Source organism: Pongo abelii, chromosome 9 (genome assembly GCF_028885655.2).
Source record: "Pongo abelii isolate AG06213 chromosome 9, NHGRI_mPonAbe1-v2.0_pri, whole genome shotgun sequence".
NCBI lineage: Eukaryota > Metazoa > Chordata > Mammalia > Primates > Hominidae > Pongo > Pongo abelii.
In genome coordinates this window covers 33,891,613-33,913,220 of record NC_071994.2, presented here as the reverse complement: position 1 = coordinate 33,913,220, position 21,608 = coordinate 33,891,613, and the positions used below count along the sequence as shown (strand labels likewise).

Genomic DNA, 21,608 nt, shown 5'->3' with positions numbered 1-21,608 from the left:
CTATCATTTATTGACCCTGGGGAAATCACTCAAGCACTCTTAACTTGTGATGCTTTTGGGTTTAAGGGAGATTAGTTATGTGCCAAGTGCTTTACTTGGTTTTATTGTCACAATAATCTGGAAAGGCAAGTATATCTCTCATTTACAAATGTATGAATTGAGGCTGCAGTGACGTTTACAATTCACATAAGGCATTGAATTTGTAAGTAATTGCCAGAGTTGGGATTTGAATTCAGTTCTGTTACTCCAAAGTCTGTATTTATTTGATTATACCAGCACATAACAGTTGTTCTAAGAATCATTAATAGGTGTTACTTGAAAAATTGATGGTAATAATATGTTTTCTAATAAGCGCTTTGAAAAAATCAAGTGTAAGATAGCATCACTCCTGTAGTAATCCTGCTAAAAATTAACTGAATTTTCATATGAGAAAATATTAAACAAACACCAATTGAAGGATATTATACAAAATAACTGGTATGTATTCTTAGAAAATGACAGTGTCATGAAAACCACAGAAATACCAAGGAGCTATTTCAGATAAGCAAAACTAAAGAAACATGAATCTGGGATTTTTTTTTTTTTTAAAGTATTGTGACATTATTGGGACAGTTGGCAACACTGAATTGTAATATCATGTTAATTTCCTGATTTTGACAAATATACTGTAGCTATGCAAGAGCTTGTTTTGGGGAAGTATACACTGAATGAAGCATTTAGAAGTAAAGGGGTACAGTGTCGCCACTTAACTCTCAAACAGTTCAGAAAAATTATATTTGTGTGTGTATATAAAAGAGAGAGAGTTAAGGCAAATGGAGTAAAGTGTTAACATTTGGGGAATCTAGTTGAGGGGTATTATCAGAATTGTGCTATTTTTTGCAACTTTTCTGTAAGTCTAAAATTATGTCAACATGATCAGTTATAAGGAAAAAAAAAGTATAGGAAAAATACTAATGATTTGTCTAGCTGTTAAGTGATAATTTAACTTTAAGAAATGGTGTGCTCCGGAGCACCATGAGATTATGTGAGATCACCTGATGAACCAGTGTCATTTTCTATGTGCTCATTTATGCACAAGTACCTGGTCTTATGGTTAAATAATGTGTTTATTTTATTTTTTATTTATTTATTTTTTTAAAATTTTTTTGAGAGATAGGGTCCAGGCTGGAGTGCAGTGGTATAAAGACAGCTCACTGCAACCTTGACTTCGTGAGCTCATGCGATCCTCCTGTCTCGGCTTCCCAAGTAGCTGGGACTGCAGGTGTGCATGATGTTGCTTGTATAGATGGGGCCTTGCTATGTGCCCAGGCCGGTCTTGTACTCCTGGGCTAAAGCAGTCCTCCTGCCATGGACTCCCAAGATGCTGGGATTACAGGTATGAGCCACTGCACCTGGCTGAATAATGTATTTAATAGTTCATAAAATAAAAAATGATTTCTCTACATGGTGGTGAGGAGCTTGGACTGTCACTCAGACTGCATAGGTTTGTATAAGCCCCACCTTTCACTAACTGAGAGATCGTGAAAAGTTACTTTTGCGCTTAGTTTTCTCCTGTCTAAAATGGGATAATGTATCTACCTCAAAGGGTTTTGTTAGGATTAAGTGAGATAATGAATGTAAAACATTTAGCACAGAATCTGACTCTAGGCTGGGGAGGGCGGCTCATACCTGTAATCCCAGTACTTTGAGAGGCCTAGGTGGGTGGATCACTTGAGGTCAGGAGTTCAAGAGCAGCCTGGCCAATGTGGTAAAAACCTGTCTCTACTAAAAATACAAAAAAATTTAGCCAGGCATGGTGGCGGGTGCCTATAATCCCAGCTGCTTGGGAAGTTGAGGCAGGAGAATTGCTTGAACCTGGCAGGCAGAGGTTGCAGTGAGCTGAGATTGTGTCACTGCACTCCAGCCTAGGTGGCAGAGAGAGACTCCATCTCAAAAAAAAAAAAAAAAAAAAAACGAATAAAGAATCTGACTCTAATAGTACTCAATCACATTTTAAATTATTGTTAATAATTATTACAAAGTTAGAAAGTTAAATCATTTATTGCAGTTAAATAATTTTTGTTGTCTGATTTAGCCTAAATATACCTAATAGATTATGAGCCTCTGTTGGTGTTTTACTGATGATACATTATAATTTTAAATATACTTCATAGTCAGATAAATTTAAGACATAATTAGATTGTTCCATACTTACCTCCTAGTCACCTGTAAAATAAGGATACTTACATTTATTTTGTTATGTCATACAATAAGATATTCGAAAAGATTGTAAAATCCAAATGCAATACAAATATGTAGCACTAATAATATAGTGCTGTGATATATATGAGCTGTGATAATCATACATTAATTTTTCGACATTAACACGTGAAGAACAGATACATGCTACCTCAGTTACTGACATGTTTTGTCTTTATTTTCCACAGATACTTTTTGTGTTACCCTACCAATCTGGTCCCTTAGCTTCTCTCTCTTGATATATGTTAGTAATGTTCTCACAGTCTTCTCTTTCATATCATGAGATTTTTGATAGAATCTTGCTCTGTTGCCCAGGCTGGAGTGCAGTGGCGTGATCTTGACTCACTGCAACCTTGGCCTCCCGGGCTCAAGCAATTCTCATGCCTCAGCCTCCCGAGTAGCTGGGATTACAGGCACGTGCCACCACACCTGGCTAATTTTTGTATTTTTAGTAGAGATGGGGCTTCACCATGTTGGCCAGGATGGCCTTGATCTCCTGACCTCGTGATCCACCTGCCTCGGCCTCCCAAAGTGCTGGGATTACAGGCGTGAGCCATGCTCCTGGCCCTAGCTAAGTTATTTATTTGTAGAGACAAGGTCTTGCTGTGTTGCCAAGCCTTGTCTCGAACTTCTGGACTCAAGCTGTCTGCCTGCCTTGGCCTCCCAAAGTGATGGGATTACAGATGTGAGCCGCTGTGCCTGGCCCTGACTCCTATTTTTATAAAATATTAGGTATTGATCAGTCATAGAAATGCAAATTATTGCTGTATTCATCTCTTTTGGTATTGGGCTGTGAACTATATTTGTGGCATATTGGTAACAAATATTAAATCTTTGCTGTCTTCTATCCTCCATCTCTTGAGTTTAAAATTTAATAGGCTTTGAAAATATTTGTTATTGCTGTTATTCTTTGTACTTGGTGCTTTGATCTGGATCATTGTCCTGCATACTTAAAAGATGAAGTGGCCTTTCAATAAGGATATTTTTAATTGTGATATTTTTAGTCTAAGACACAAACTACATTTGAATGAGTATCTATTCTGAGCCTGTACTTTGATTACATTTCAACATGTAATCACAACATGGATAGTTGTGGTTATAGAGTCATAAAAACAATCTATATGAAGGTCCAGTATTCTGTAGTGATGTTATTTCTTATTATATCAAAAACATTCATAACAAAAAATATTTGTAGAAGCGGTTGATCATCTGTTTTGAAATCTGTCTACCTTTCTAAGAATGTTGAGGGTTTGCTGCTTGTTTTAAAAAAGCACCATTCTGTGGGATGTTGAAAAAGCTGCTTTAACCTGAAATAAACTCACTAGTAGTATTTTGACAGTCATCCTTCTGTTAAAGTTCCACTTGTGAAAATGCTGTTCTATATTTTCATAAATTTTAGTTGCATTATGATTTGGAAGGAGTCTTGCAGGTACTCTAGTGTAAGTTCCCCTGTTATGCTAGAAGAGTCTCCTTTATGGTATCCTCTACACAGCGATAGAACCTCGAAGGGACATCTCCAATATTCCTTTCCCTCTGAGGCAACACATTCCCACTTCAAATACATGTATTAGAAAATTGTTCCTGGCTGGGCATGGTGGCTCATACCTGTATTCCCAGAAATTTGGGAGGCTGAGGTAAGGGGATCACTTGAGGCCAGGAGTTCGAGACCAGCCTGGGCAATGTAGCAAGACCATGTCTCTACAAAAAATAAAAAACATTAGCTGGGCATGGTGGTGCACGCCTGTAGTCCCAGCTACTTGGGATGCTGGAGGGAGGAGGATTGCCAGACTCTGGAGGTTGAGACTGCAGTGAGCTATGATTGCATCACTACACTCCAGCCTGGGCTATAGAGCAAGACCCCATCACAAAACAACAACAAAAAACCCAGAAAGTTGTTCCTTATAATAAATAAAAATAAATAAGATTCACTTAAGATCTAATTTGATACTTATAATAAGAAAACTAGTAAACTCCTATACAGTCTCAAGGACTGACAATTTTAAACATTAATCTTTTTTTATTATGCATTTAATTAATTAAATTTTTTTGAGACAGAGCCTTGCTCTGTTGTCCTGGCTGGTGCCATCTTGCTTGCTGCAACCTCCGCCTGCTAGGTTCAAGGAATTCTCATGCCTCAGCCTCCCTAATAGCTGGAATTACAGGTGTGTACCACCATGCCTAATTTTTGTATTTTTAGTAGAGATGGGGTTTTGCCATATTGGCCAAGGCTGGTTTTGAACTCTTGACCTCAAGTGATCCTCCTGCCTCAGCCTCCCAAAGTGCTGGGATTACAGGCGTGAGCCAGTGTGCCTGGCCCTAATTTTTTTTTTTTTTTGAGTCTTGCTCTGTTGCCCAGGCTGCAGTTCAGTGGCACAGTCTGAGCTCCCTGCAGTCTCGCTCAGGCTGTCCTCCCACCTCAGCTCCCCAAGTAGCTGGGACCACAGGCACACACCACCACGCTCAGCTAATATTTTTTAAAAATTGTTTTGTAGAGACGGAGTCTCCATATATTATCTGGGGTGGTCTTGACCTCCTGGCTCAAGTGATCCCTCCCAGCTTGGCCTCCCAAAGAGTTGGGATTACAGTCGTGAGCCACTGCACCTGGCCAATCTTATTTTATAGTATGAGATGCTTGTTTTAGAAACAATAAAATATTGTGGAAATATATAGCATTTCCTACTCCTTGCCAGGTTGATTCCTCATTGATAATTGCCGATACAACTTAGGCGTGTATCCTTCTGTTTGCTGTGCTTGTACAAACACTTGTTTGTCTGTGCCTGCATTTTATAACCACTTTAGGTCTTTGCTGTCTTTTGTTACAAGTATAGGGCTTTAACTTGTAAGAATTTGTTGAGTGCATGATGAATTGGTATCTGTGACTAATCACACCTATTGACTAGTAGATGGTCACATCCACTGTTGAGCTCATCTCCTAACTGCCTCTGTAAAAAGATGTTACAGTTGTCTTTAGGAACTCTGTGTCTCCCAAAATAAAAGCTTTGTTTTAACTAAGAGGTATTTTAGAGGATGTCTATGTATTTGATGTGAAAGATTTTTTATGGTTAAGATGAGTAAATGCTTAAAGAACAGGAAGAGTTCAGTAAAATGTCTGCTAGAATTCTCTTAAGTATGTTATATTTTACATTTCCTGATTAGTTTTAAAATCAAAGGTGATAGGTTTAAAGAAAAAAAGGAGATTATTGAGAAATGCAGCATCTAAGTGTGAGTACTTCCATTAAGATAAAAGTCCAATAGTTTTTTTTCTTAAATTTTTTATATTTTTATTTTTTATAGAGTTGGGGGTCTCACTATGTTGCCCAGGCTGGTTTCGAACTCCTGACCTCAAGCAGTCCTCCCATGTTGGCCACCCAAAATGCTGGGATTATAGGCGTGAGTGAGCCACAGTGACTGGCCTAAAAGTTCAGTAGTTTTAGGGATCATAGGAATTATTTATTTTAAGGTGTAGTGGTTAAAAGCATGGATTTTGAGTTCTAACTATACCTCTTACTAGCTGTGTGACCTTAGGCAAGTTACTTACCCTTTGTCTGTTTCTTCATCTATTAAAAGTATTTATATGAATATCAAATGGGTTAATACTTATAAAATGCTTAGAACATTGCTTGGTTCATAGTATTATGTTGGTACTTTATTACTGTTACTGTATATTTTAAAAACGATTTATATAGGATGAAAAGTTTGGTTTAAAAAATGCCAGCAAAATCTCTTTGTCTCTTCCCCTTTTCTTTTGATTGTCATAGAAATCTAAAGACTAGCTAATCATAAAAGGAACATAACAAATGTTTTCTCACATTATAGAACTATTAGAAAATATAGGTCAGTATTTTCCTGCTCTGTAGAAAATAAAATCAGAGGATATCTTTATTGAATTGCCAAAAATTACTTCTGGGCCAATTTCTAGGTTTTCTGTTCATTTGGTTTCCTGTGTTTCTTTGAATCAAAAGGTTTTATGATTTGAGATGAAATGGAATAGAGAAAGAGGCTTTAGAATCAGGGGTTTAAATTTAAATTCCAGTCCCACCACTTTCTGAGTAACTTTGGGCAGTGTATTTGTTATCTGTTGCTGTGTGACAAATAATTCCAAAATTTGGTTGCTTCAGAAACAATGATTTATTATTTCTCATTCTGTGGATTGGCTGTACTCAACCCAGGGGTTCTTCTGTTTCATGTAGAACATTTTGTTTACCCACATTTTTGGTCTTGGGTAGAAGAAAAATGCAGTAATCTGTTTTTAAAACATTTTCTTTAAATGAAATTATGCTCATGCCTGTAATCCCAGCACTTTGGGAGGCTGAGGCGGGTGGATCATGAGATCAAGAGATTGAGACCATCCTGGCCAATATTGTGAAACCCCATCTCTACTAAAAATACAAAAAATTAGCTGGGTGTGGTGGCAGGCACCTGTAATCCCAGCTACTTGGGAGGCTGAGGCAGGAGAATTGCTTGAACCCGGGAGGCGGAGGTTGCAGTGAGCCAAGATTGTGCCATTGCACTCCAGCCTGGGCAAAAAGAGCGAAACTCCATCTCAAAAAAAAAAAAAAAAAAAAAAAAAAAAAGTCACGATACCTGGCACATTGTTAAAGCTCAGTAGATAGTATTTTTTTAAATTTTGTAGTCATAAAACAGTTGTCCCCAATGCAAAATGGCTATGTAAGAGTCCACTGGTTCATACTCGTTCAGCTCATATCGGTGATGTTTAACAACATTTTCTTTGTTTTCCTGAATGAATGATGTATGCTATTAGCTTTTGTTGGTTGATCAATTCATTGAGCAAATAATGAAGTGTTTTATGTGTTGGGAATATAGCATTAAAAGAATTAAAGTTCTTGCCCCCATGGAATTTATATTCTAGCGGGGGCAGAGAGGAAATAGATAATAAGCCAGCGTATTTATCCGTTAATGACAAGTGCTATAGAGAACAGTCAAGCAGGATAAAGAAAGAAAGCCAAGTGCCATGTGTTGGTGAGGGTTTACTCTTCTATTTAAGGTGGTCAGGGAAGGCCTTTCTATTAACATGACTGTTAAGCAGTAACACAAAGTAAGAGGAAGGGATCAAGTCTTGTATTCTCTCTGCCTGGTACTCTCTTCTCCCAGATATTTTTAAATGCAAAGGTCTTGAGGCAGGAACTATGGTTTGAAACAGTAAGGAGGCTAATGTGGCTGGACCAGAGCAAGCAAGTGGGAGAATGGTAGGAAGTTTCAGATGTAGCTAAGGGCTGCCCCTTGTAGGCCATTGTGAGGAATTGATATAGGAAGCTATCAGGGTTTTGAGGAGAAGAGTGACATGGTCTAATTTATGTATTAAATGGATCACTCAAGCTGCTAGATTGAGAATAGATGGCAGAGGGTAAGGACAGAAGCAAAGAAGAACAGGAAGCTCTTGTAATAACAGATGAAGGTGATGGGGGGGTTGGATTAGAGTGGTAACAGTAAAGGTGGTTACATTGTGAGGAATTTGACTTTTACTGTGATAGGAAGCCAGTTGGGATTTTGAGGAGTGGAGTGACATGGTCTGATTTGTGTACTAAATGGATCACTCAGACTGCTAGAATGAGAAGAGTTGGTAGAGGATAAGGACAGAAGCAAGAAGAGTTAGGAAGCTCTTGCAGTAATCCAGATGAGAGGTGATGGTGGTTTGGATCAGGGTGGTAGCAGTAAAGGTAGTTACATTCTATTAATAGATACACCGTATTTTGAAGATAGAGTCAATGGAATTTGCTGATGTGGGAAGTGAGAAAAAGAGGAGTTAAATTTGATTCTCACAGGTTGTGGGCCTGAGAAACTGAAAGGATAGAATTGTCGTTTACTGACATGGGTAAGACTGTGAGAGAAGTGAGTTTGGGGGAATTAGGAGTTTTTCTGAACACATTCAGTTTGAGATGCCTAATAAACATTCAAGAAGAAGTGCTGAGCAGACAATTGGATTCACAAGTCTGGAGTTAAAAGAGAGAGGTCTGAGTTGGAGGTGTACATTTGGGAATCTTAAGAATAGAGGTGGTTATTTAAAAACATGTGACAGGATGAGATCATGTAAGGGAGGTCAGTGCACATAGAGAGGATAGAAGCCCAGAGACTGAGGCTTCAGATACCCCAAAGTTTAAACGTTGGGAAAATGAAACAGAACTAGTGAAGCAATCTGAAAAGGGTGTGCTAGTGAGATAAGGAGGAGAACGAAGAGTTCTGGTGCCCTGGAATTCAAGTGCAGGTAGACTAATAATCAGCTGTGTTAAATACTGCAAGTCAAGTAGATTGAGGACGTAGTGAATGCAGTGGTTTAGTGACCTTGATAAGAGCTATCTGGGTGGAACGATAGGGTAATGAAAGCCTTTTTGAATGAGTTCAAGATGGGGGTGGAGTTGGAGGCAGCTTGTATAAACAGTGCTTTCAAGAAGGATTGGTGTAAAATGGGAACAGAAAAAGGGGTGATGGCTGAAGGAGGTTATATAATCAAGAGTTTTTTTATTCTCCTTTATTTTTCCAAGATGGAGATCTAGAATTGTCCTATAGAGAAAGAGATATTGGTAATGAGGGTGGGAAATTGGAGTGATGTACTTCAGTAGGTGAGCATGGATGTCTTAGATAGAAGCATTACACTGACAGCTGCAAGTGGTCTAGTAGATGTGGTAAGAATGTGGAAGCTGTCTTTCAAATTACATCTATTTATTTTAGTAAAGTAGAATACAAGGACAACAGTGAGGATGAGGAGGAGGTGGAGGTTTGAAAAGAGGAAGTGTGAAGTAGGACAGTGAGTATGAATAGTTCACAGGAATGTATATACTGCTTTACATTTCACACACATTCTTACTTAGTCCTTTAGATAATCTTCTGAGTGTGTAAGGTTAGTAAAACTCTGTTTTAAAAATGAAAATACTAAGGCTTAGGTTAATTACTCGCCATTAGGGGGAGAGCTGTGTATCTACTCCTGAGTATTTGAAATCTAGCTCTATTTAGGTGATTTTTATTATGTGAAATCAGTGCTTCCTTACCAGGCTCCAGTATTTGTCTTCCCAGAGCTTTTCTTCATACATTCCCAACTTTTTATTTTTATTATTATTTTTTGAGACACAGAGTCTCGCTCTGTCACCCAGGCTGGAGTGCAGTGGCACGATCTTGGCTCACTGCAAGCTCCGCCTCCCGGGTTCACACCATTCTCCTGCCTCAGCCTCCCAAGTAGCTGGGACTACAGGCGCTTGCCACCACACCTGGCTAATTTTTTATATTTTTAGTAGAGATGGGGTTTCACCGTGTTAGCCAGGATGGTCTCGATCTCCTGACCTCGTAATCTGCCCGCCTCGGCCTCCCAAAGTGCTGGGCTTACAGGCATGAGCCACCGCACCTGGCCATTACATTCCCAACTTTTTAGTACTACTGTAACATAAAGTTCAATGAAATTCGCTCAAAGGGAATTGCATCCATGATCCATGTTCTTTTATATTGGATTGCCAGTATATGAGCAAGAGGTTCTTACTATTTTCTTTTAGTCGCCTAGAGGTTTGAAAAATGAATAGGACAAGATTAGCTCAATCATAAAGGCTGTTGCACTGGACAAAGTAGAAAGAAAAATCAATAGTTCCTTTAAAAACTAGTGCCCATAGCCAAGGGCTCACACCTGTAATCCCAGCACTTCAGGAGGCCGAAGCAGGCGAATCACTTGAGGCCAGGAGTTTGAGACCAGCCTGGCCAACATGGTGAAACCTCATCTTTACTAAAAACACAAAAATTAGCCTGGCATGGTGGCACATGCCTGTAGTCCCAGCTACTCGGGAGGCTGAGGCAGCAGAATTGCTTGAACCCAGAAGGCGGAGATTGCAGTAAGCCAAGGTTGCGCCACTGCACTCCAGCCTGGGTGACAGAGCAAGACTCTGTCTCAGAAAAAAAACTAGAAAAATGAGTGGCCACTGTTTCCCTTTTGAATATATGTTCCATCAAAGGCATTTTCTTCCTGAATAGGCCAGTTCTGTCTGAGGCCATACTTGTTCTTCATGTAGACCCTCTCTACTCTGACCTTCCTGAGCACTGGAGTGTGTTCTTCTCAGCATCCTGGTGAGCTGACACGGCCTGTCCTGTTAACAGCTCGTTTTCTATAATAGACAAAAAGTAGAAACAACCCGAATGTCCATTACCCGATGAATGGATAAATAAAATATTGTATACAAGGGAATATTATTCAGCAATAAAAATAAATGAAGTGCAGATATGTGTTAAAATATGGTTGAACACTGAAAACATTATGCCAAGTGAAAGAAGCCAGTCACAAAGACTACGTATTATGGGATTCCATTTATTTATTTATTTATTTATTTTTTCGAAGACAGACTCTAGCTCTGGTCGCCCAGGCTGGAGTGCAGCGGCGTGATCTCGGCTCACTGCAACCTTCGCCTCCCAGTCTCAAGCAATTCTTCTGCCTCAGCCTCCCAAGTAGCTGGGATTACAGGTGCACACCACCACACCTGGCTAATTTTTGTATTTTAGTAGAGACAGAGTTTCACCATGTTTGCCAGGCCAGTCTTGAACTCCTGACCTCAAGTGATCCTCCCGGCTTGGCCTCCAAAAGTGCTGGGATTACAGGCATGAGCCACCACGTACGGCTGGATTCCATTTATATGAAATGTCCAGAATAGGCGAATCTATAGAGACAGAAAGTGGATTTGTGGTGGCCTAATGATGGAGAAGTTTGGGGAAGTGGGGGAGTGACTTCTAGTGGATAAAATGAAAATTGTTTTTCAACTTAACCACTTTAACATAAGTTTTATATCAGTGCTTCAAGATTTTAGAGTAAAAGGATTGATAAATTCAACTAAAAGCACATGGCAAAAAATTAAAAAGGAAAAGAAATGGCATTTCAGACGTAGATTGGCTTTATCACATGCCCTAAACTGTTGTGTTTATGGTTTTCAAACTTACCTTCTAACTGTGAGTTATTATTTATAGAGTGAGAGAAACAGGTTTAGTTGTATTCTCCATTCAACTGGCATGTTTAATTTGCGCCTTGACTGTTCTACAAAAGTACAAATGATGTCTCTTCTCTGCAATATCCTTAGCACTGCCACATACACATGCCCAGAGGATAAGAGTTAAAGTAGATGAAAAAAGTGGAAGAACTTTCTGTAGGAGTAGGACAGAAAATTTCTGTGAGTGGTCCACTAGTCAGAATTCCTGCTATGGTCTTTTCCATACACAAGTATATTTAGCCCATGGGAGGAATTTGAGAGCCAATTAAGATGAAACCAGTAAACTAAGCTTTATTCACTACTGACAGACGGATGTATTCTTTCAATGCATGGTTTATTTTTTAAAGCGTATTGTGTTGTAAACTGGCTGGTAGAACTGTCATGTCTCTGGCAGTTTCATCTAGATTTTAAATGCTTTCAGGCATTGCTTCCCAACTTTCCGCATGCTATGGTATGATATACATAGAAAATGCATGGCATGCTACGGTTAACTGGGGAGAATTTGGTCTTGTTTGTAGGGGAATTAGTGAAGAAATTTACTGCATTTTCTCTATGATAGATAACGTATTGTGAAATGAAATGCAGAAGCTTTTAGGAAGCTAGTTGTGGCAGCTGTGAAAGTGTGCCACTCAGAATCCCCTTCAAGAGAGTCCCCTGTGTAGAGCAGCTGGCTGCGAGCCTCCAGCTGCTGCACTTTCAGATGTGCTGCAGTGCTCAGGCTGAGGCCATACTTCCTTTGGGCCCCTTCCCACCAATGACCAGGCACAGTGGGAGGCACTAGAGTTGGGCTATTCTTGCTTGATGGGAGGTTCCTCATACAGATAATGTTTGCTTAGGGACTTGGTATTGGCCTAACGGAGACTTTCTCACAACTGCACTGCTGTGGGAGGTTCTTTGTACCCAACTACTCCTTGGCCTCTCTTCTTCCACCCTCATACCCTGCTCAAGTTTCTCCTCACCTCCTTCTGCTTCCTCTGCCTGTATGCTGCCCAGGCATCTTCCCCAACAAATTTCTGATGTATCTAATTTGCTTCTCAGAGCATCTGAACTAATGCAATAATAGACAGTGAACTTGTATAAAACTCCCAGTTAAAACTCTTTTGTATTTTAAAATGGGAAACTTGAATTTGCTTCTGTGAGTGTAACTTTTGTATCTTAGGTTTTATGTTTGAGTGGCTATGTGTAATTCCTGATCAAGATTTTGTAAAGATGACTCTGTATTCTTGTTGTCACCATCAGTTAGAAACTTGACTTATTCATTAAATGGTAGCACATGGCAGAAGGAATTTGTTGCTCTTTGTCTGTCAGAAACTCTTTTCTTACTGTTAACAGAATTAAAATGATTTCAGTCTCTTTAAATGGTATACCTTAGGTGCTGTTATTGTGTTACTTTCCTTTATTGCCAAATGCGATACTGAAAATTTCTACACCGAAAAATTTCAAATCCTATGAAGAATTTTTCATATTAAATATTTCAAAATAATCATAAAACTTTTATACACACAGTAATAGGCCCATCATTAGTCTTACTGATTTTTGTTTCGCATTCAGATTAGTATATGGTTAACATTGGTAGTGAATCTCATTTCCACGCCGTACTTTCAAAACTGCATTTTTGCTTTGAATCTTTTTTAGTATAGGTTAATATATGCCCTTTATAAACTTTTGTGCCCCGTTCTCTTTCTTTCTGCCTAGACTTCTGTATTTGAAGGCCTAGTCCAAAACCAGACCGTACTCTGATACTTTTCTTTGTGTGACTCAACCTATGTTGAAATGATTTATTTGAGAAATGTTTACTGAATGCATATTCTTTACAAGGTTCTGGGTACACAAATAATGAACAAAAAGGGATAAGGTCTCCATCTTTGATAGCTTTTTTTGGTACAATATTGTGAATATATAGGATTAATAACTTAGTGCAGCTTCCTTTTTTTTAAAATCTTTCTACAACACGTTTTAGCATTTGATTATACCTAAATATAATTAATGTGTATACATCCATATACACACTTGAATATTTTGTCAAAAGAATGAAAACTTCTTATAACCATGTTTTGAAGATCTTTTATACCTGATAGAATCTCCCCGTGGCTCTTGTTTTCAACAAATGCCTGTGGATTGGTTAAGGTTCTACTGAATCTTAAGTATTATTTACAGCAGAGATGGGGCCAGGAGTAGAATATTCACTGGACAGATCCCAAGTCTGTAGTAGAAAACAACTTGTTCATTATCCTCTGAATTTCCTTTGCCAGATGAGTTGTAGGGAAGAAATGGGGTGGTCCTCCCATTGGTCTAACTTCTTGAGTGTAGGACTTTGGTTCTCAACTTTGGCTATATGTTGAAGCCACTCTTGATTCCTAAGTCTAATCCCCAGGGTTTCTGATTTAATTGGTGTGGGGTGTGGCCAGGACCAAATAATTGTAATGTGCAGCCAAGATTGAGAACCACTGCCTTAGGAGATGACAACCCCCAGTCTCAGTTAAGAAATTAGCAGGCTCATTTTGCTTAACTCTAGATAATATATGTACTGAGAAGGTCTGGGAACCATCCCAATAGTAATGAGGATCCATAGCTCCCTGATTTTTTTTTCAAAGATCTATTCTATACGAAAAGATACCAGAGATCCTCAGAGAAATAGCTGTTTCTAGGACTGGAGCAGGGAAAGAACAAGATGCGCCTGGAATATCTTGCTGTGTCAGAAAGCAAAGAAATAATCAGAGATTATTGTCAGAAGAACATAAAAGTCTGAGGGAGTTATGACTGGTCAAATCTGGGGTTTTTTTTTTTTTCCCCTGAGACAGAGCCTGGCTCTGTCCCTCAGGCTGGAGTGCAGTGGCACAATCTCAGCTCACTGCAGCTTGGACCTCCTGAGCTCAAGCGACCCTCCCACCTCAGTCTCCCAAGTAGCTGGGACTACAGGTGCAGACCATCACCCTGGCTAATTAAAAAAAATTTTTTCTTTTTTTGGAGAGATGAGGTCTCATTATGTTGCCCAGGCTGGTCTGGAACTCTTGGGCTCAAACAATCCTACCACGTTGGCCTCCCAGAGTGCTGGGATTACAGGTGTGAGCTACCACGCCAAATCTGGGAAAATTTGAGAATCAAAATAAATAATTATAGTCATGGATTATAACTCATTGAATAAAGTAGGAGTCCTTTAATCTGTACTCATACAGGTAAATAAATGAAAAAAATGAAAGTTTGATAAGAAATGGATTATTTATATAGTTTCAAATTGAGATCCCACAAAAACTTAATTAGAAAAAGTAGGAACTTAGTAGTGGAGAAATATAGCAGATATCATGTGATCAAAGTAAAAATTATTAGTAATGGAACATATCAGAATTGCATGCCTAATAAGATACAATGAGAAAACATGATCACTTCTGTGGTATTCCTCTGAATCTAATTATGAGGAAACATCAGACAAACCCACACTGAGGGACGTTTCTTCAAATATCTGGCCTGTAATATGTTATACAAAGGTCATGGAAATCTAGACAAAACTTAGGAATTATTCCATATTGAAAAAGACTGAAAGAGATAGGACAACTAAATGCAATACATGATCCTGAGTTTGGATCCTTTTGCCAAAAAGGACGGTATTAGTATAATTGGCCAAACTTAATTGGAGTCTGAAGCTTAGAAGGTGGAGATGTATCAGTGTTCATTTCCAGATTTTGATGATTGTATTGTGGTTATGTAGGAGAATATTCTTGTTTGTAGGAACTATAAAGTATACAGAAATTTGGCAAGTTATTCTCAAGTGATTAAAGGAAAAAATATGTACTGTTCTTGCAACTTCTCTGTAAGATTGAGATTGTTTTAAAATTAAACACACATGCACACACTAATCTAGGATAACTGATACGTATGACTTCTTTGGAATTACACAGCTGTACATGGGGTCTGTCTTAGAACATGAATCTTCTTAAGGGAAATCCATATGAAGGTGCAACATAATTTATCTAGGAATAATATGTTGCTTGGAGTACCTTTCCCAAATGACCAAACCCTTTTAAGTGCTGAAATGCTTTTTAACTATTTTGTTATATGCTGTATACTTGTCTGCCTTTTAAGACAGAATACACTGAATTTAGTTTAATCTCTTGGATGACTAATGGCTCCAATTAGGTAAATATTTATTACTGTATTCTGAAGTAATATCTAGGTCTAGATTCACTTTTAGCCTTTGAGGGTTTTGCTTTGTTTTTGTTTTCTCTCTCAATGTCTGGTTTTCAGTTCTGCTGATGTCATAATATGTATTTAGTAGTTTGCCAGTTCTCTTCCTATTGTGTTATTTCTGATCTGCTGTAGTCTTAAAAACAAGATGTATGTTTTTCCTTTTTCAAAAAATGTTATGTTAATAAAACTATAAGGCAAAAGGATTACCGTGGAAGAGACTTTATTACAGAAATGTTGTACTCATAGTATCCCTTTCAGATTAATTCAGGATTATGTCTAGGTTTCAGAGTTCTGAAATAGTGAAGAGTTCCTATACATAGAATGTGATACCTCTGTCATTTTACCAACTTCCTAGAATGCCAGTTGAAATTAGGTAATTTTAGAGAAAAACCACCCTGATTTTTGTTTTAATTTTAAATTTCAGAGCTCCAGAAATTATATTGGGGTTGCCATTTTGTGAAGCCATAGACATGTGGTCATTGGGATGTGTGATTGCAGAATTATTTCTTGGATGGCCGCTCTACCCAGGAGCCTTGGAGTATGATCAGGTAACAAATAATGATAATCTAATAGAATTGGTAGAAAGTAAAGAATAATAACAGACTTACAGGAACACATGGCTGCAGGTGTACAGTACACTGGAAAGTCTTTTTAACATAAAGTGGCAGAATCTGGGATCTTGTAGAATTGATTTTGAAAACTGTTTTATAATGCTGAAGTAAGTTTTCATAAAGTTACAGCCTATAGAGTCTCAAAACCAGTTTTGTAAAATTATTGGGAAAATTTTATACTGTAAACATATAAAAGGTTGGATTGTGTGTCCATTTAATTAATTGTGCCTTGCTTGGGTGACAAACTTTGATGATGTGTGAAACGTCAGCCCCTCCCAAGGCATAGAAGCTCCTAAAAGGCGTTAAAACTTTTGGTCTTAAACCAACTGCCGTTATTGGTGTTTTAAATACCTCAGTAACTTGAACCCTTCTCAGTCTTTTTAGCTGTTTTGAGTGGTGCTGAAATTCTCTTTTAGCACTGTTTAATGATTCTCAGTAGAATTCAGCAAATTACCTTATTAAGCACACTTTTCATGGTAGTTTTCAGGTATATTCATTAGCCTTTCTGTACTATTAAATAATGTTGTTTGCTAGTAGTCTTAAATATTAATACCAAGATTATTTTTGGAGAAACTGCCATCTTATTTATTATTCTTTGAGTATCTTTGAGATAATGTACTCAACTCATTCTAATAGAAAATGCTAGTCAAAATCAACAAAGTAGTTACATTAATTTTGTCATTCTGATTAGTGAATATTTTTATTTATATGATATTTAACTTTCAAACAAGAAAAAATAGAAAATAGAAGAATTTAAAGCACCTATTACATAATCATGATTATAGCCTTGTATTTTAGGGCTATTTTCTCTATTAAGAGGAAAAAGAGAGGTAATTAATTTAGGTGACTTAAATGTTCCTGAGATGACTCTGTCATTTAATACTGATTATTAGATTAGATGTTATCATTGACTTTAATCTCTTGTCATCATCCATGAACCTTCCCTTTTAGGTTAGGTTTTGCATATTCTCTACCTTCCCTCCTCCATGTTCAGGATTCCACTGGGTTTCTGTAAAATTTTCCATACATCCTGTCTTCTTTCAGCTTTGTACCCAATTACTAGCTTTGATACAGGTGCGAGACTACCGTCAGTTCTGAACGAGTTAGTAATTGAATCAGAGTCCCGTAATCCTTTAGCTGTTGGAATACTGAGGCACCAGTAAAATGCTAGAAATACACCCTTGGCTTTGTAGATTAGCCTATGGCATGCATAGTACCCTGGAGCAGGACACCCTCTAGTGGCAATTTCAAGTTGATGTGTTATTATACTCGATTAGGACTTCACAATTCATCTTGGACAACTGATGTTAGTATTGAAAAGGACCCCAGAGATTACCCAGTGACTGCCCCCTTTTCATTTTATAAAGGAGAAAACTGAGGCCCAGAAAAATGAATTCATTTGTCAAAAGTCACAATAGTAATTTTAAAGACAAAGCCTTGACCAAAACTCAGTTTTTCTAAATTTTATAATGAATGTTTGTTTTTTTTTAAACTAAACTTGGAACAGGTATTATCTGATCCAGATTGACAATGTTTTCAGGATGTATATTACCAAAGGGATTAAAAAAAGTCATTGGCCCTTCGCATATAGCATCAATAGTCTCACAGTTCAGTGGGGTTTTTTTTGTGTGTTTGTTTGTTTGTTTTTCTTTTTTCTTTTGAGATGAAGTGTCGCTCTGTCGCCCAGGCTGGAGTGCAGTGGCGTGATCTCAGCTCACTGCAACATCCACCTCCCGGGTTCAAGCGATTCTTCTGCCTCAGCCTCCCGAGTAGCTGGGATTACAGGCACGCACCACCATGCCCGGCTAATTTTTGTATTTTTAGTAGAGACGGGGTTTCACCATGTTGGCCAGGCTGGTCTCGAACTCTTGACCTTGTGATTTGCCTGCCTCGGCCTCCCAAAGTGTTGGGATTACAGGTGTGAGCCACTGTGCCCCGCCCACAGTTCAGTGTTTTAAAATATTTTACAAAATACATGAATGCAAAGCAAATAAATTGTAGTGATTTTGTGGGCGTCTTTGTTTTGGCCCTAATCTGGGACTTTAAACTCATTTTCAAGCATGGTATTTGTTATAAAGGCTTTGATAAATTTTGATAATTTTTTTTTTTTTTCCTATCAATCTTGGTTTGGGACTTTCAAGTGCTTTTTTTTTTTTTTTTTTTGCACTTGTTAAAATGTTCACGTTTTTCTTTTTTCTTTTTCTTTTTCTTTTTTGAGACAGGGTCTCACTCTGTCGCCCAGGCCTGAGTGCACTGGTTCCATCTCGGCTCACTGCAACCTCTGCCTCATAGGTTCAAGCAATTTTTCCACCTCAGCCTCCTTAGTAGCTGGGACTACAGGTGTGTGCCACCATGCCTGGCTAATTTTTTATTTTTAGTAGAGACGGGGTTTCATCATATTGACCAGGCAGGTCTTAAACTCCTGACCTCAAATGATCCACCCGCCTTGGCCTCCCAAAGTGTTGGGAATACAGGCGTGAGCCACTGCGCCTGGCCACATATGTTTCTCAGAACAGCTTTAGTCTGTTTATTAATGTGTTTGACTTTCATAGATTTTCCCCATCTTCCTAGATTATGATCACCTAATGTTAGGATGTGAAAGGGCCACCAGTAGGGTATGTCTCTCTCTATTATCTGTTCCTTATTCCAGTAATCAGCTGCCTAGATATACTTGGACACCCCAACTGGGGAGTTGGTATTTTTTTTTAGACAGGGTCTCAGTCTGTCATCTAGGCTGGAATGCAGTGGCATGATCATAGCTCACTGCAATCTTGAACTACTGGGCTCAAGGAATCCTCCTACCTCAGGCTGTGCCCAGTAGCTGGGGATACAGGTGTGCACCAGCATGCCTGACTCATTTTTAGTTTTTTGTAGAGATGGGGTCTCTTTCTCTATGTTGCCCAAGCTGGTCTCAAAGTCCTGGGCTTAAGCGATCCTCCTGCCTGGACCTCCAAACATGCTGGGATTACAGGTGTGAGCCACTGCACCTGGCCTGGCAGTTTTTTTCTAATTACTATTTTTTGCCTTATAGTGGCAGTACAGTGGGCAATAGTAATATTAACTAATTAATGCTTACTGAGCTCTTTTATGTACTAGGAACTGCTGTTAACACTTTATATTAACTCATTTAATGCTCGTAACAACCCTGTGAAGTACACACTACTGTTGTCTCCATTTTATAGATGTAAACTAAAGAGTTCTTAACAGTATATCATATTCTTCTTTAGAGACAGAGTCTTTCTCTGTTGCCCTGGATGGAGTGCAGTGGCAGGAACATGGTTTACTGCAAACTTGAACTCGTGGGCTCAAGTGGTCCTCCTGCCTAAGCCTCCCAAAGTGTTGCAATAACAGGCACGAGCCACCGCGCCTGGCCAAATTATTATATTTTTAAAAGCCAAATTTGAGTCAGCAGGAAAAATTTTCAAAGTATTTTAATTCTTCATTATAGGGTTTATGCTCTAGCCCTTTAATCATATTTATCATCTCTTAAAACCTTTCCAATGCCATTTTCTCTTTGGATTTTAGATTCTGTAAGTAGACCCTGACCGTGTTGAAAATTTATAATTTCATATTTTCTTGTATGTGCATTTTATTTCCATTTATATAGACATCTATATTTAGTATGTGTGTTTAGGGAAGATCCTACCCACCAATTGTTACAGTGCGTGAATCCCTTCCTGTCTTGATTGTAGATAAACTGTCTTATTAGTGTTCTATTTACAGGACTTATATTTACTAGGGAAATATCAAAAGTATTCTAGGGAATTAAGGACTATTTTATGGATGGATGGATGGATGGATGGATGGATGGATGGATGGATGAATGGATGAATGGATGGATAGATGGATAGACGAATGGACAGTAGTTGGTAAATGTTGATTATTTCTCCAAAATGTTTGTTGGAGTTTAGATAGAATGTTATCCAGAACAACTAAGAGTCTGACTTTATATTCAAATTATATTTGGTAATTTCAAGTTTTATGTAAGAAAAATAAAGTTCACTATTTCAACTGCAGAGAAAATAAATCTTTCAAGATTTCTATTTTTGTCAGGCTATTTAGCAAAGAGACCCACACAAGCTGGCCCAAATAAGGGGACATTTATTTATATGTGTGGATGTATTAGGCCATTTGCATTGCTATAAAGGAATACCTGAGTAATTTATAAAGAAAAGAGATTTAATTGTCTCACAGTTCTGCAGGCTGTACAAGCATGGCTCCAGCATGTGCTTCTGGTGAGGGTCTTAGGAAGCTTACAATCATGGCAGAAGGGAAGGGGAATAGGAGCAAGAGATGGGGGAGATGGGTACTACACACTTTGAAACAACCAGATCTTGAGAGAACTCACTGTTGGGGGGACAGCACCAAGCCATTCATGAGGTATCGGCCCCCATTACCCAAACACCTCCCACCAGGCCCTACCTCCAACACTGGGGATTATATTTCAACATGAGATTTGGAGGGGACAAACATTCAAACTATATCAGTGGACTATCACAAGGATCTAAGAATGGAACTATAATATGACCGGGATTTGTAAAGTTTGGAATTGAAGGTGCTTTTCAAAGCAAGGCGACACTAGAGGAATTAACAGGTGTCGGTAGAACTTCACTGGTACTGGACCATCAGTGTGACTTGGCTGTTCTTCAAGTGCCTTTGTCTATTCTGATCTGAGTTTCTGCTCACCTTACCTTTGATTAGGTTACATGACTATAAAACTCCAGCTCTACCTGTAACCCTTTAGCTCATCCCCCAAGAGTCATTGGTATTTCTTAGTTCACATTTCTGACATAGTTAATCTGATTGACTTAGTTTTCTTCTAGTTGAGTTCATGAGGCCAATTTAGAATTACGTGTCAGATTCCCATTCTTCATCCACTGGAGATGGAGGAAGGCAAACATATTTATATATTGGGGTTCTAGATGGAACATTTTTCTCTTCAAAAGACTGGGCAGGCAGTATGACAAGTAATAAACTCAGATTTTCACTGGCCACTTTTTGTTTGTTTGTTTGTTTGTTTTTTGTTTTACAGAGCCATCTCAGCTCCTGAGGTACATTAATTGCTCTATTCTCTTTGCTTTTTTAGCACTTTGTTTTCTTCTTCACAATGGCTTACTAGCTTAATTGCAGATTATATGCTTAAATATTTTTCTGTTCTACTGAATTGTGCTTTTGAAGATTGGCACCATATTTTATTTATCTACATGTCTTTAGCATCTAGCAAATAATAGATGCTCTGTTTGTTGAAATTGAATTGTTGATGGCTTTTCTGTCTGATGCAGCATCTAGGCACCAAACTCTTAGTACTTTTTCCTTCCATTTTTCTGTTTCCTTAAAATAAGGAATTTAGCTACTTAGTGGGTGGGAGGTGGGGAGAAAGAGCAGCACTTTAATGAAATGAAGCCAGTTTGTAATGTGGAAGTTTTCGTTGTCATTTTATATAAAATCGGGGGTACAAATGTGGATAAAACAGACTTATTGGAAGGCACACAATCTAGTAGGGAAAATGGGCATGTAAAAAATTGTAATATAGTTATAATAATTATAAATGCATGTTCTAGGTGTGATGATAGCACAGAGTAGAGTAATTACCTCTGCTTGGCAT

At 38.3% G+C, this 21,608-nt stretch overlaps 1 protein-coding gene across 3 annotated transcripts in view; it reads left to right on the top strand.

The window, feature by feature from the left end:
- HIPK3 (homeodomain interacting protein kinase 3) overlaps positions 1 to 21,608 on the top strand; it is a 100,129-nt gene that overhangs the window by 55,651 nt on the left and 22,870 nt on the right. For all 3 annotated transcript variants that reach the window (XM_024255614.3, XM_024255617.3, XM_024255615.3), the window contains exon 3: positions 15,817 to 15,940. In XM_024255614.3, the coding sequence (XP_024111382.2) occupies positions 15,817 to 15,940 (124 nt within the window). The remainder of the gene's footprint in view (positions 1 to 15,816; positions 15,941 to 21,608) is intronic.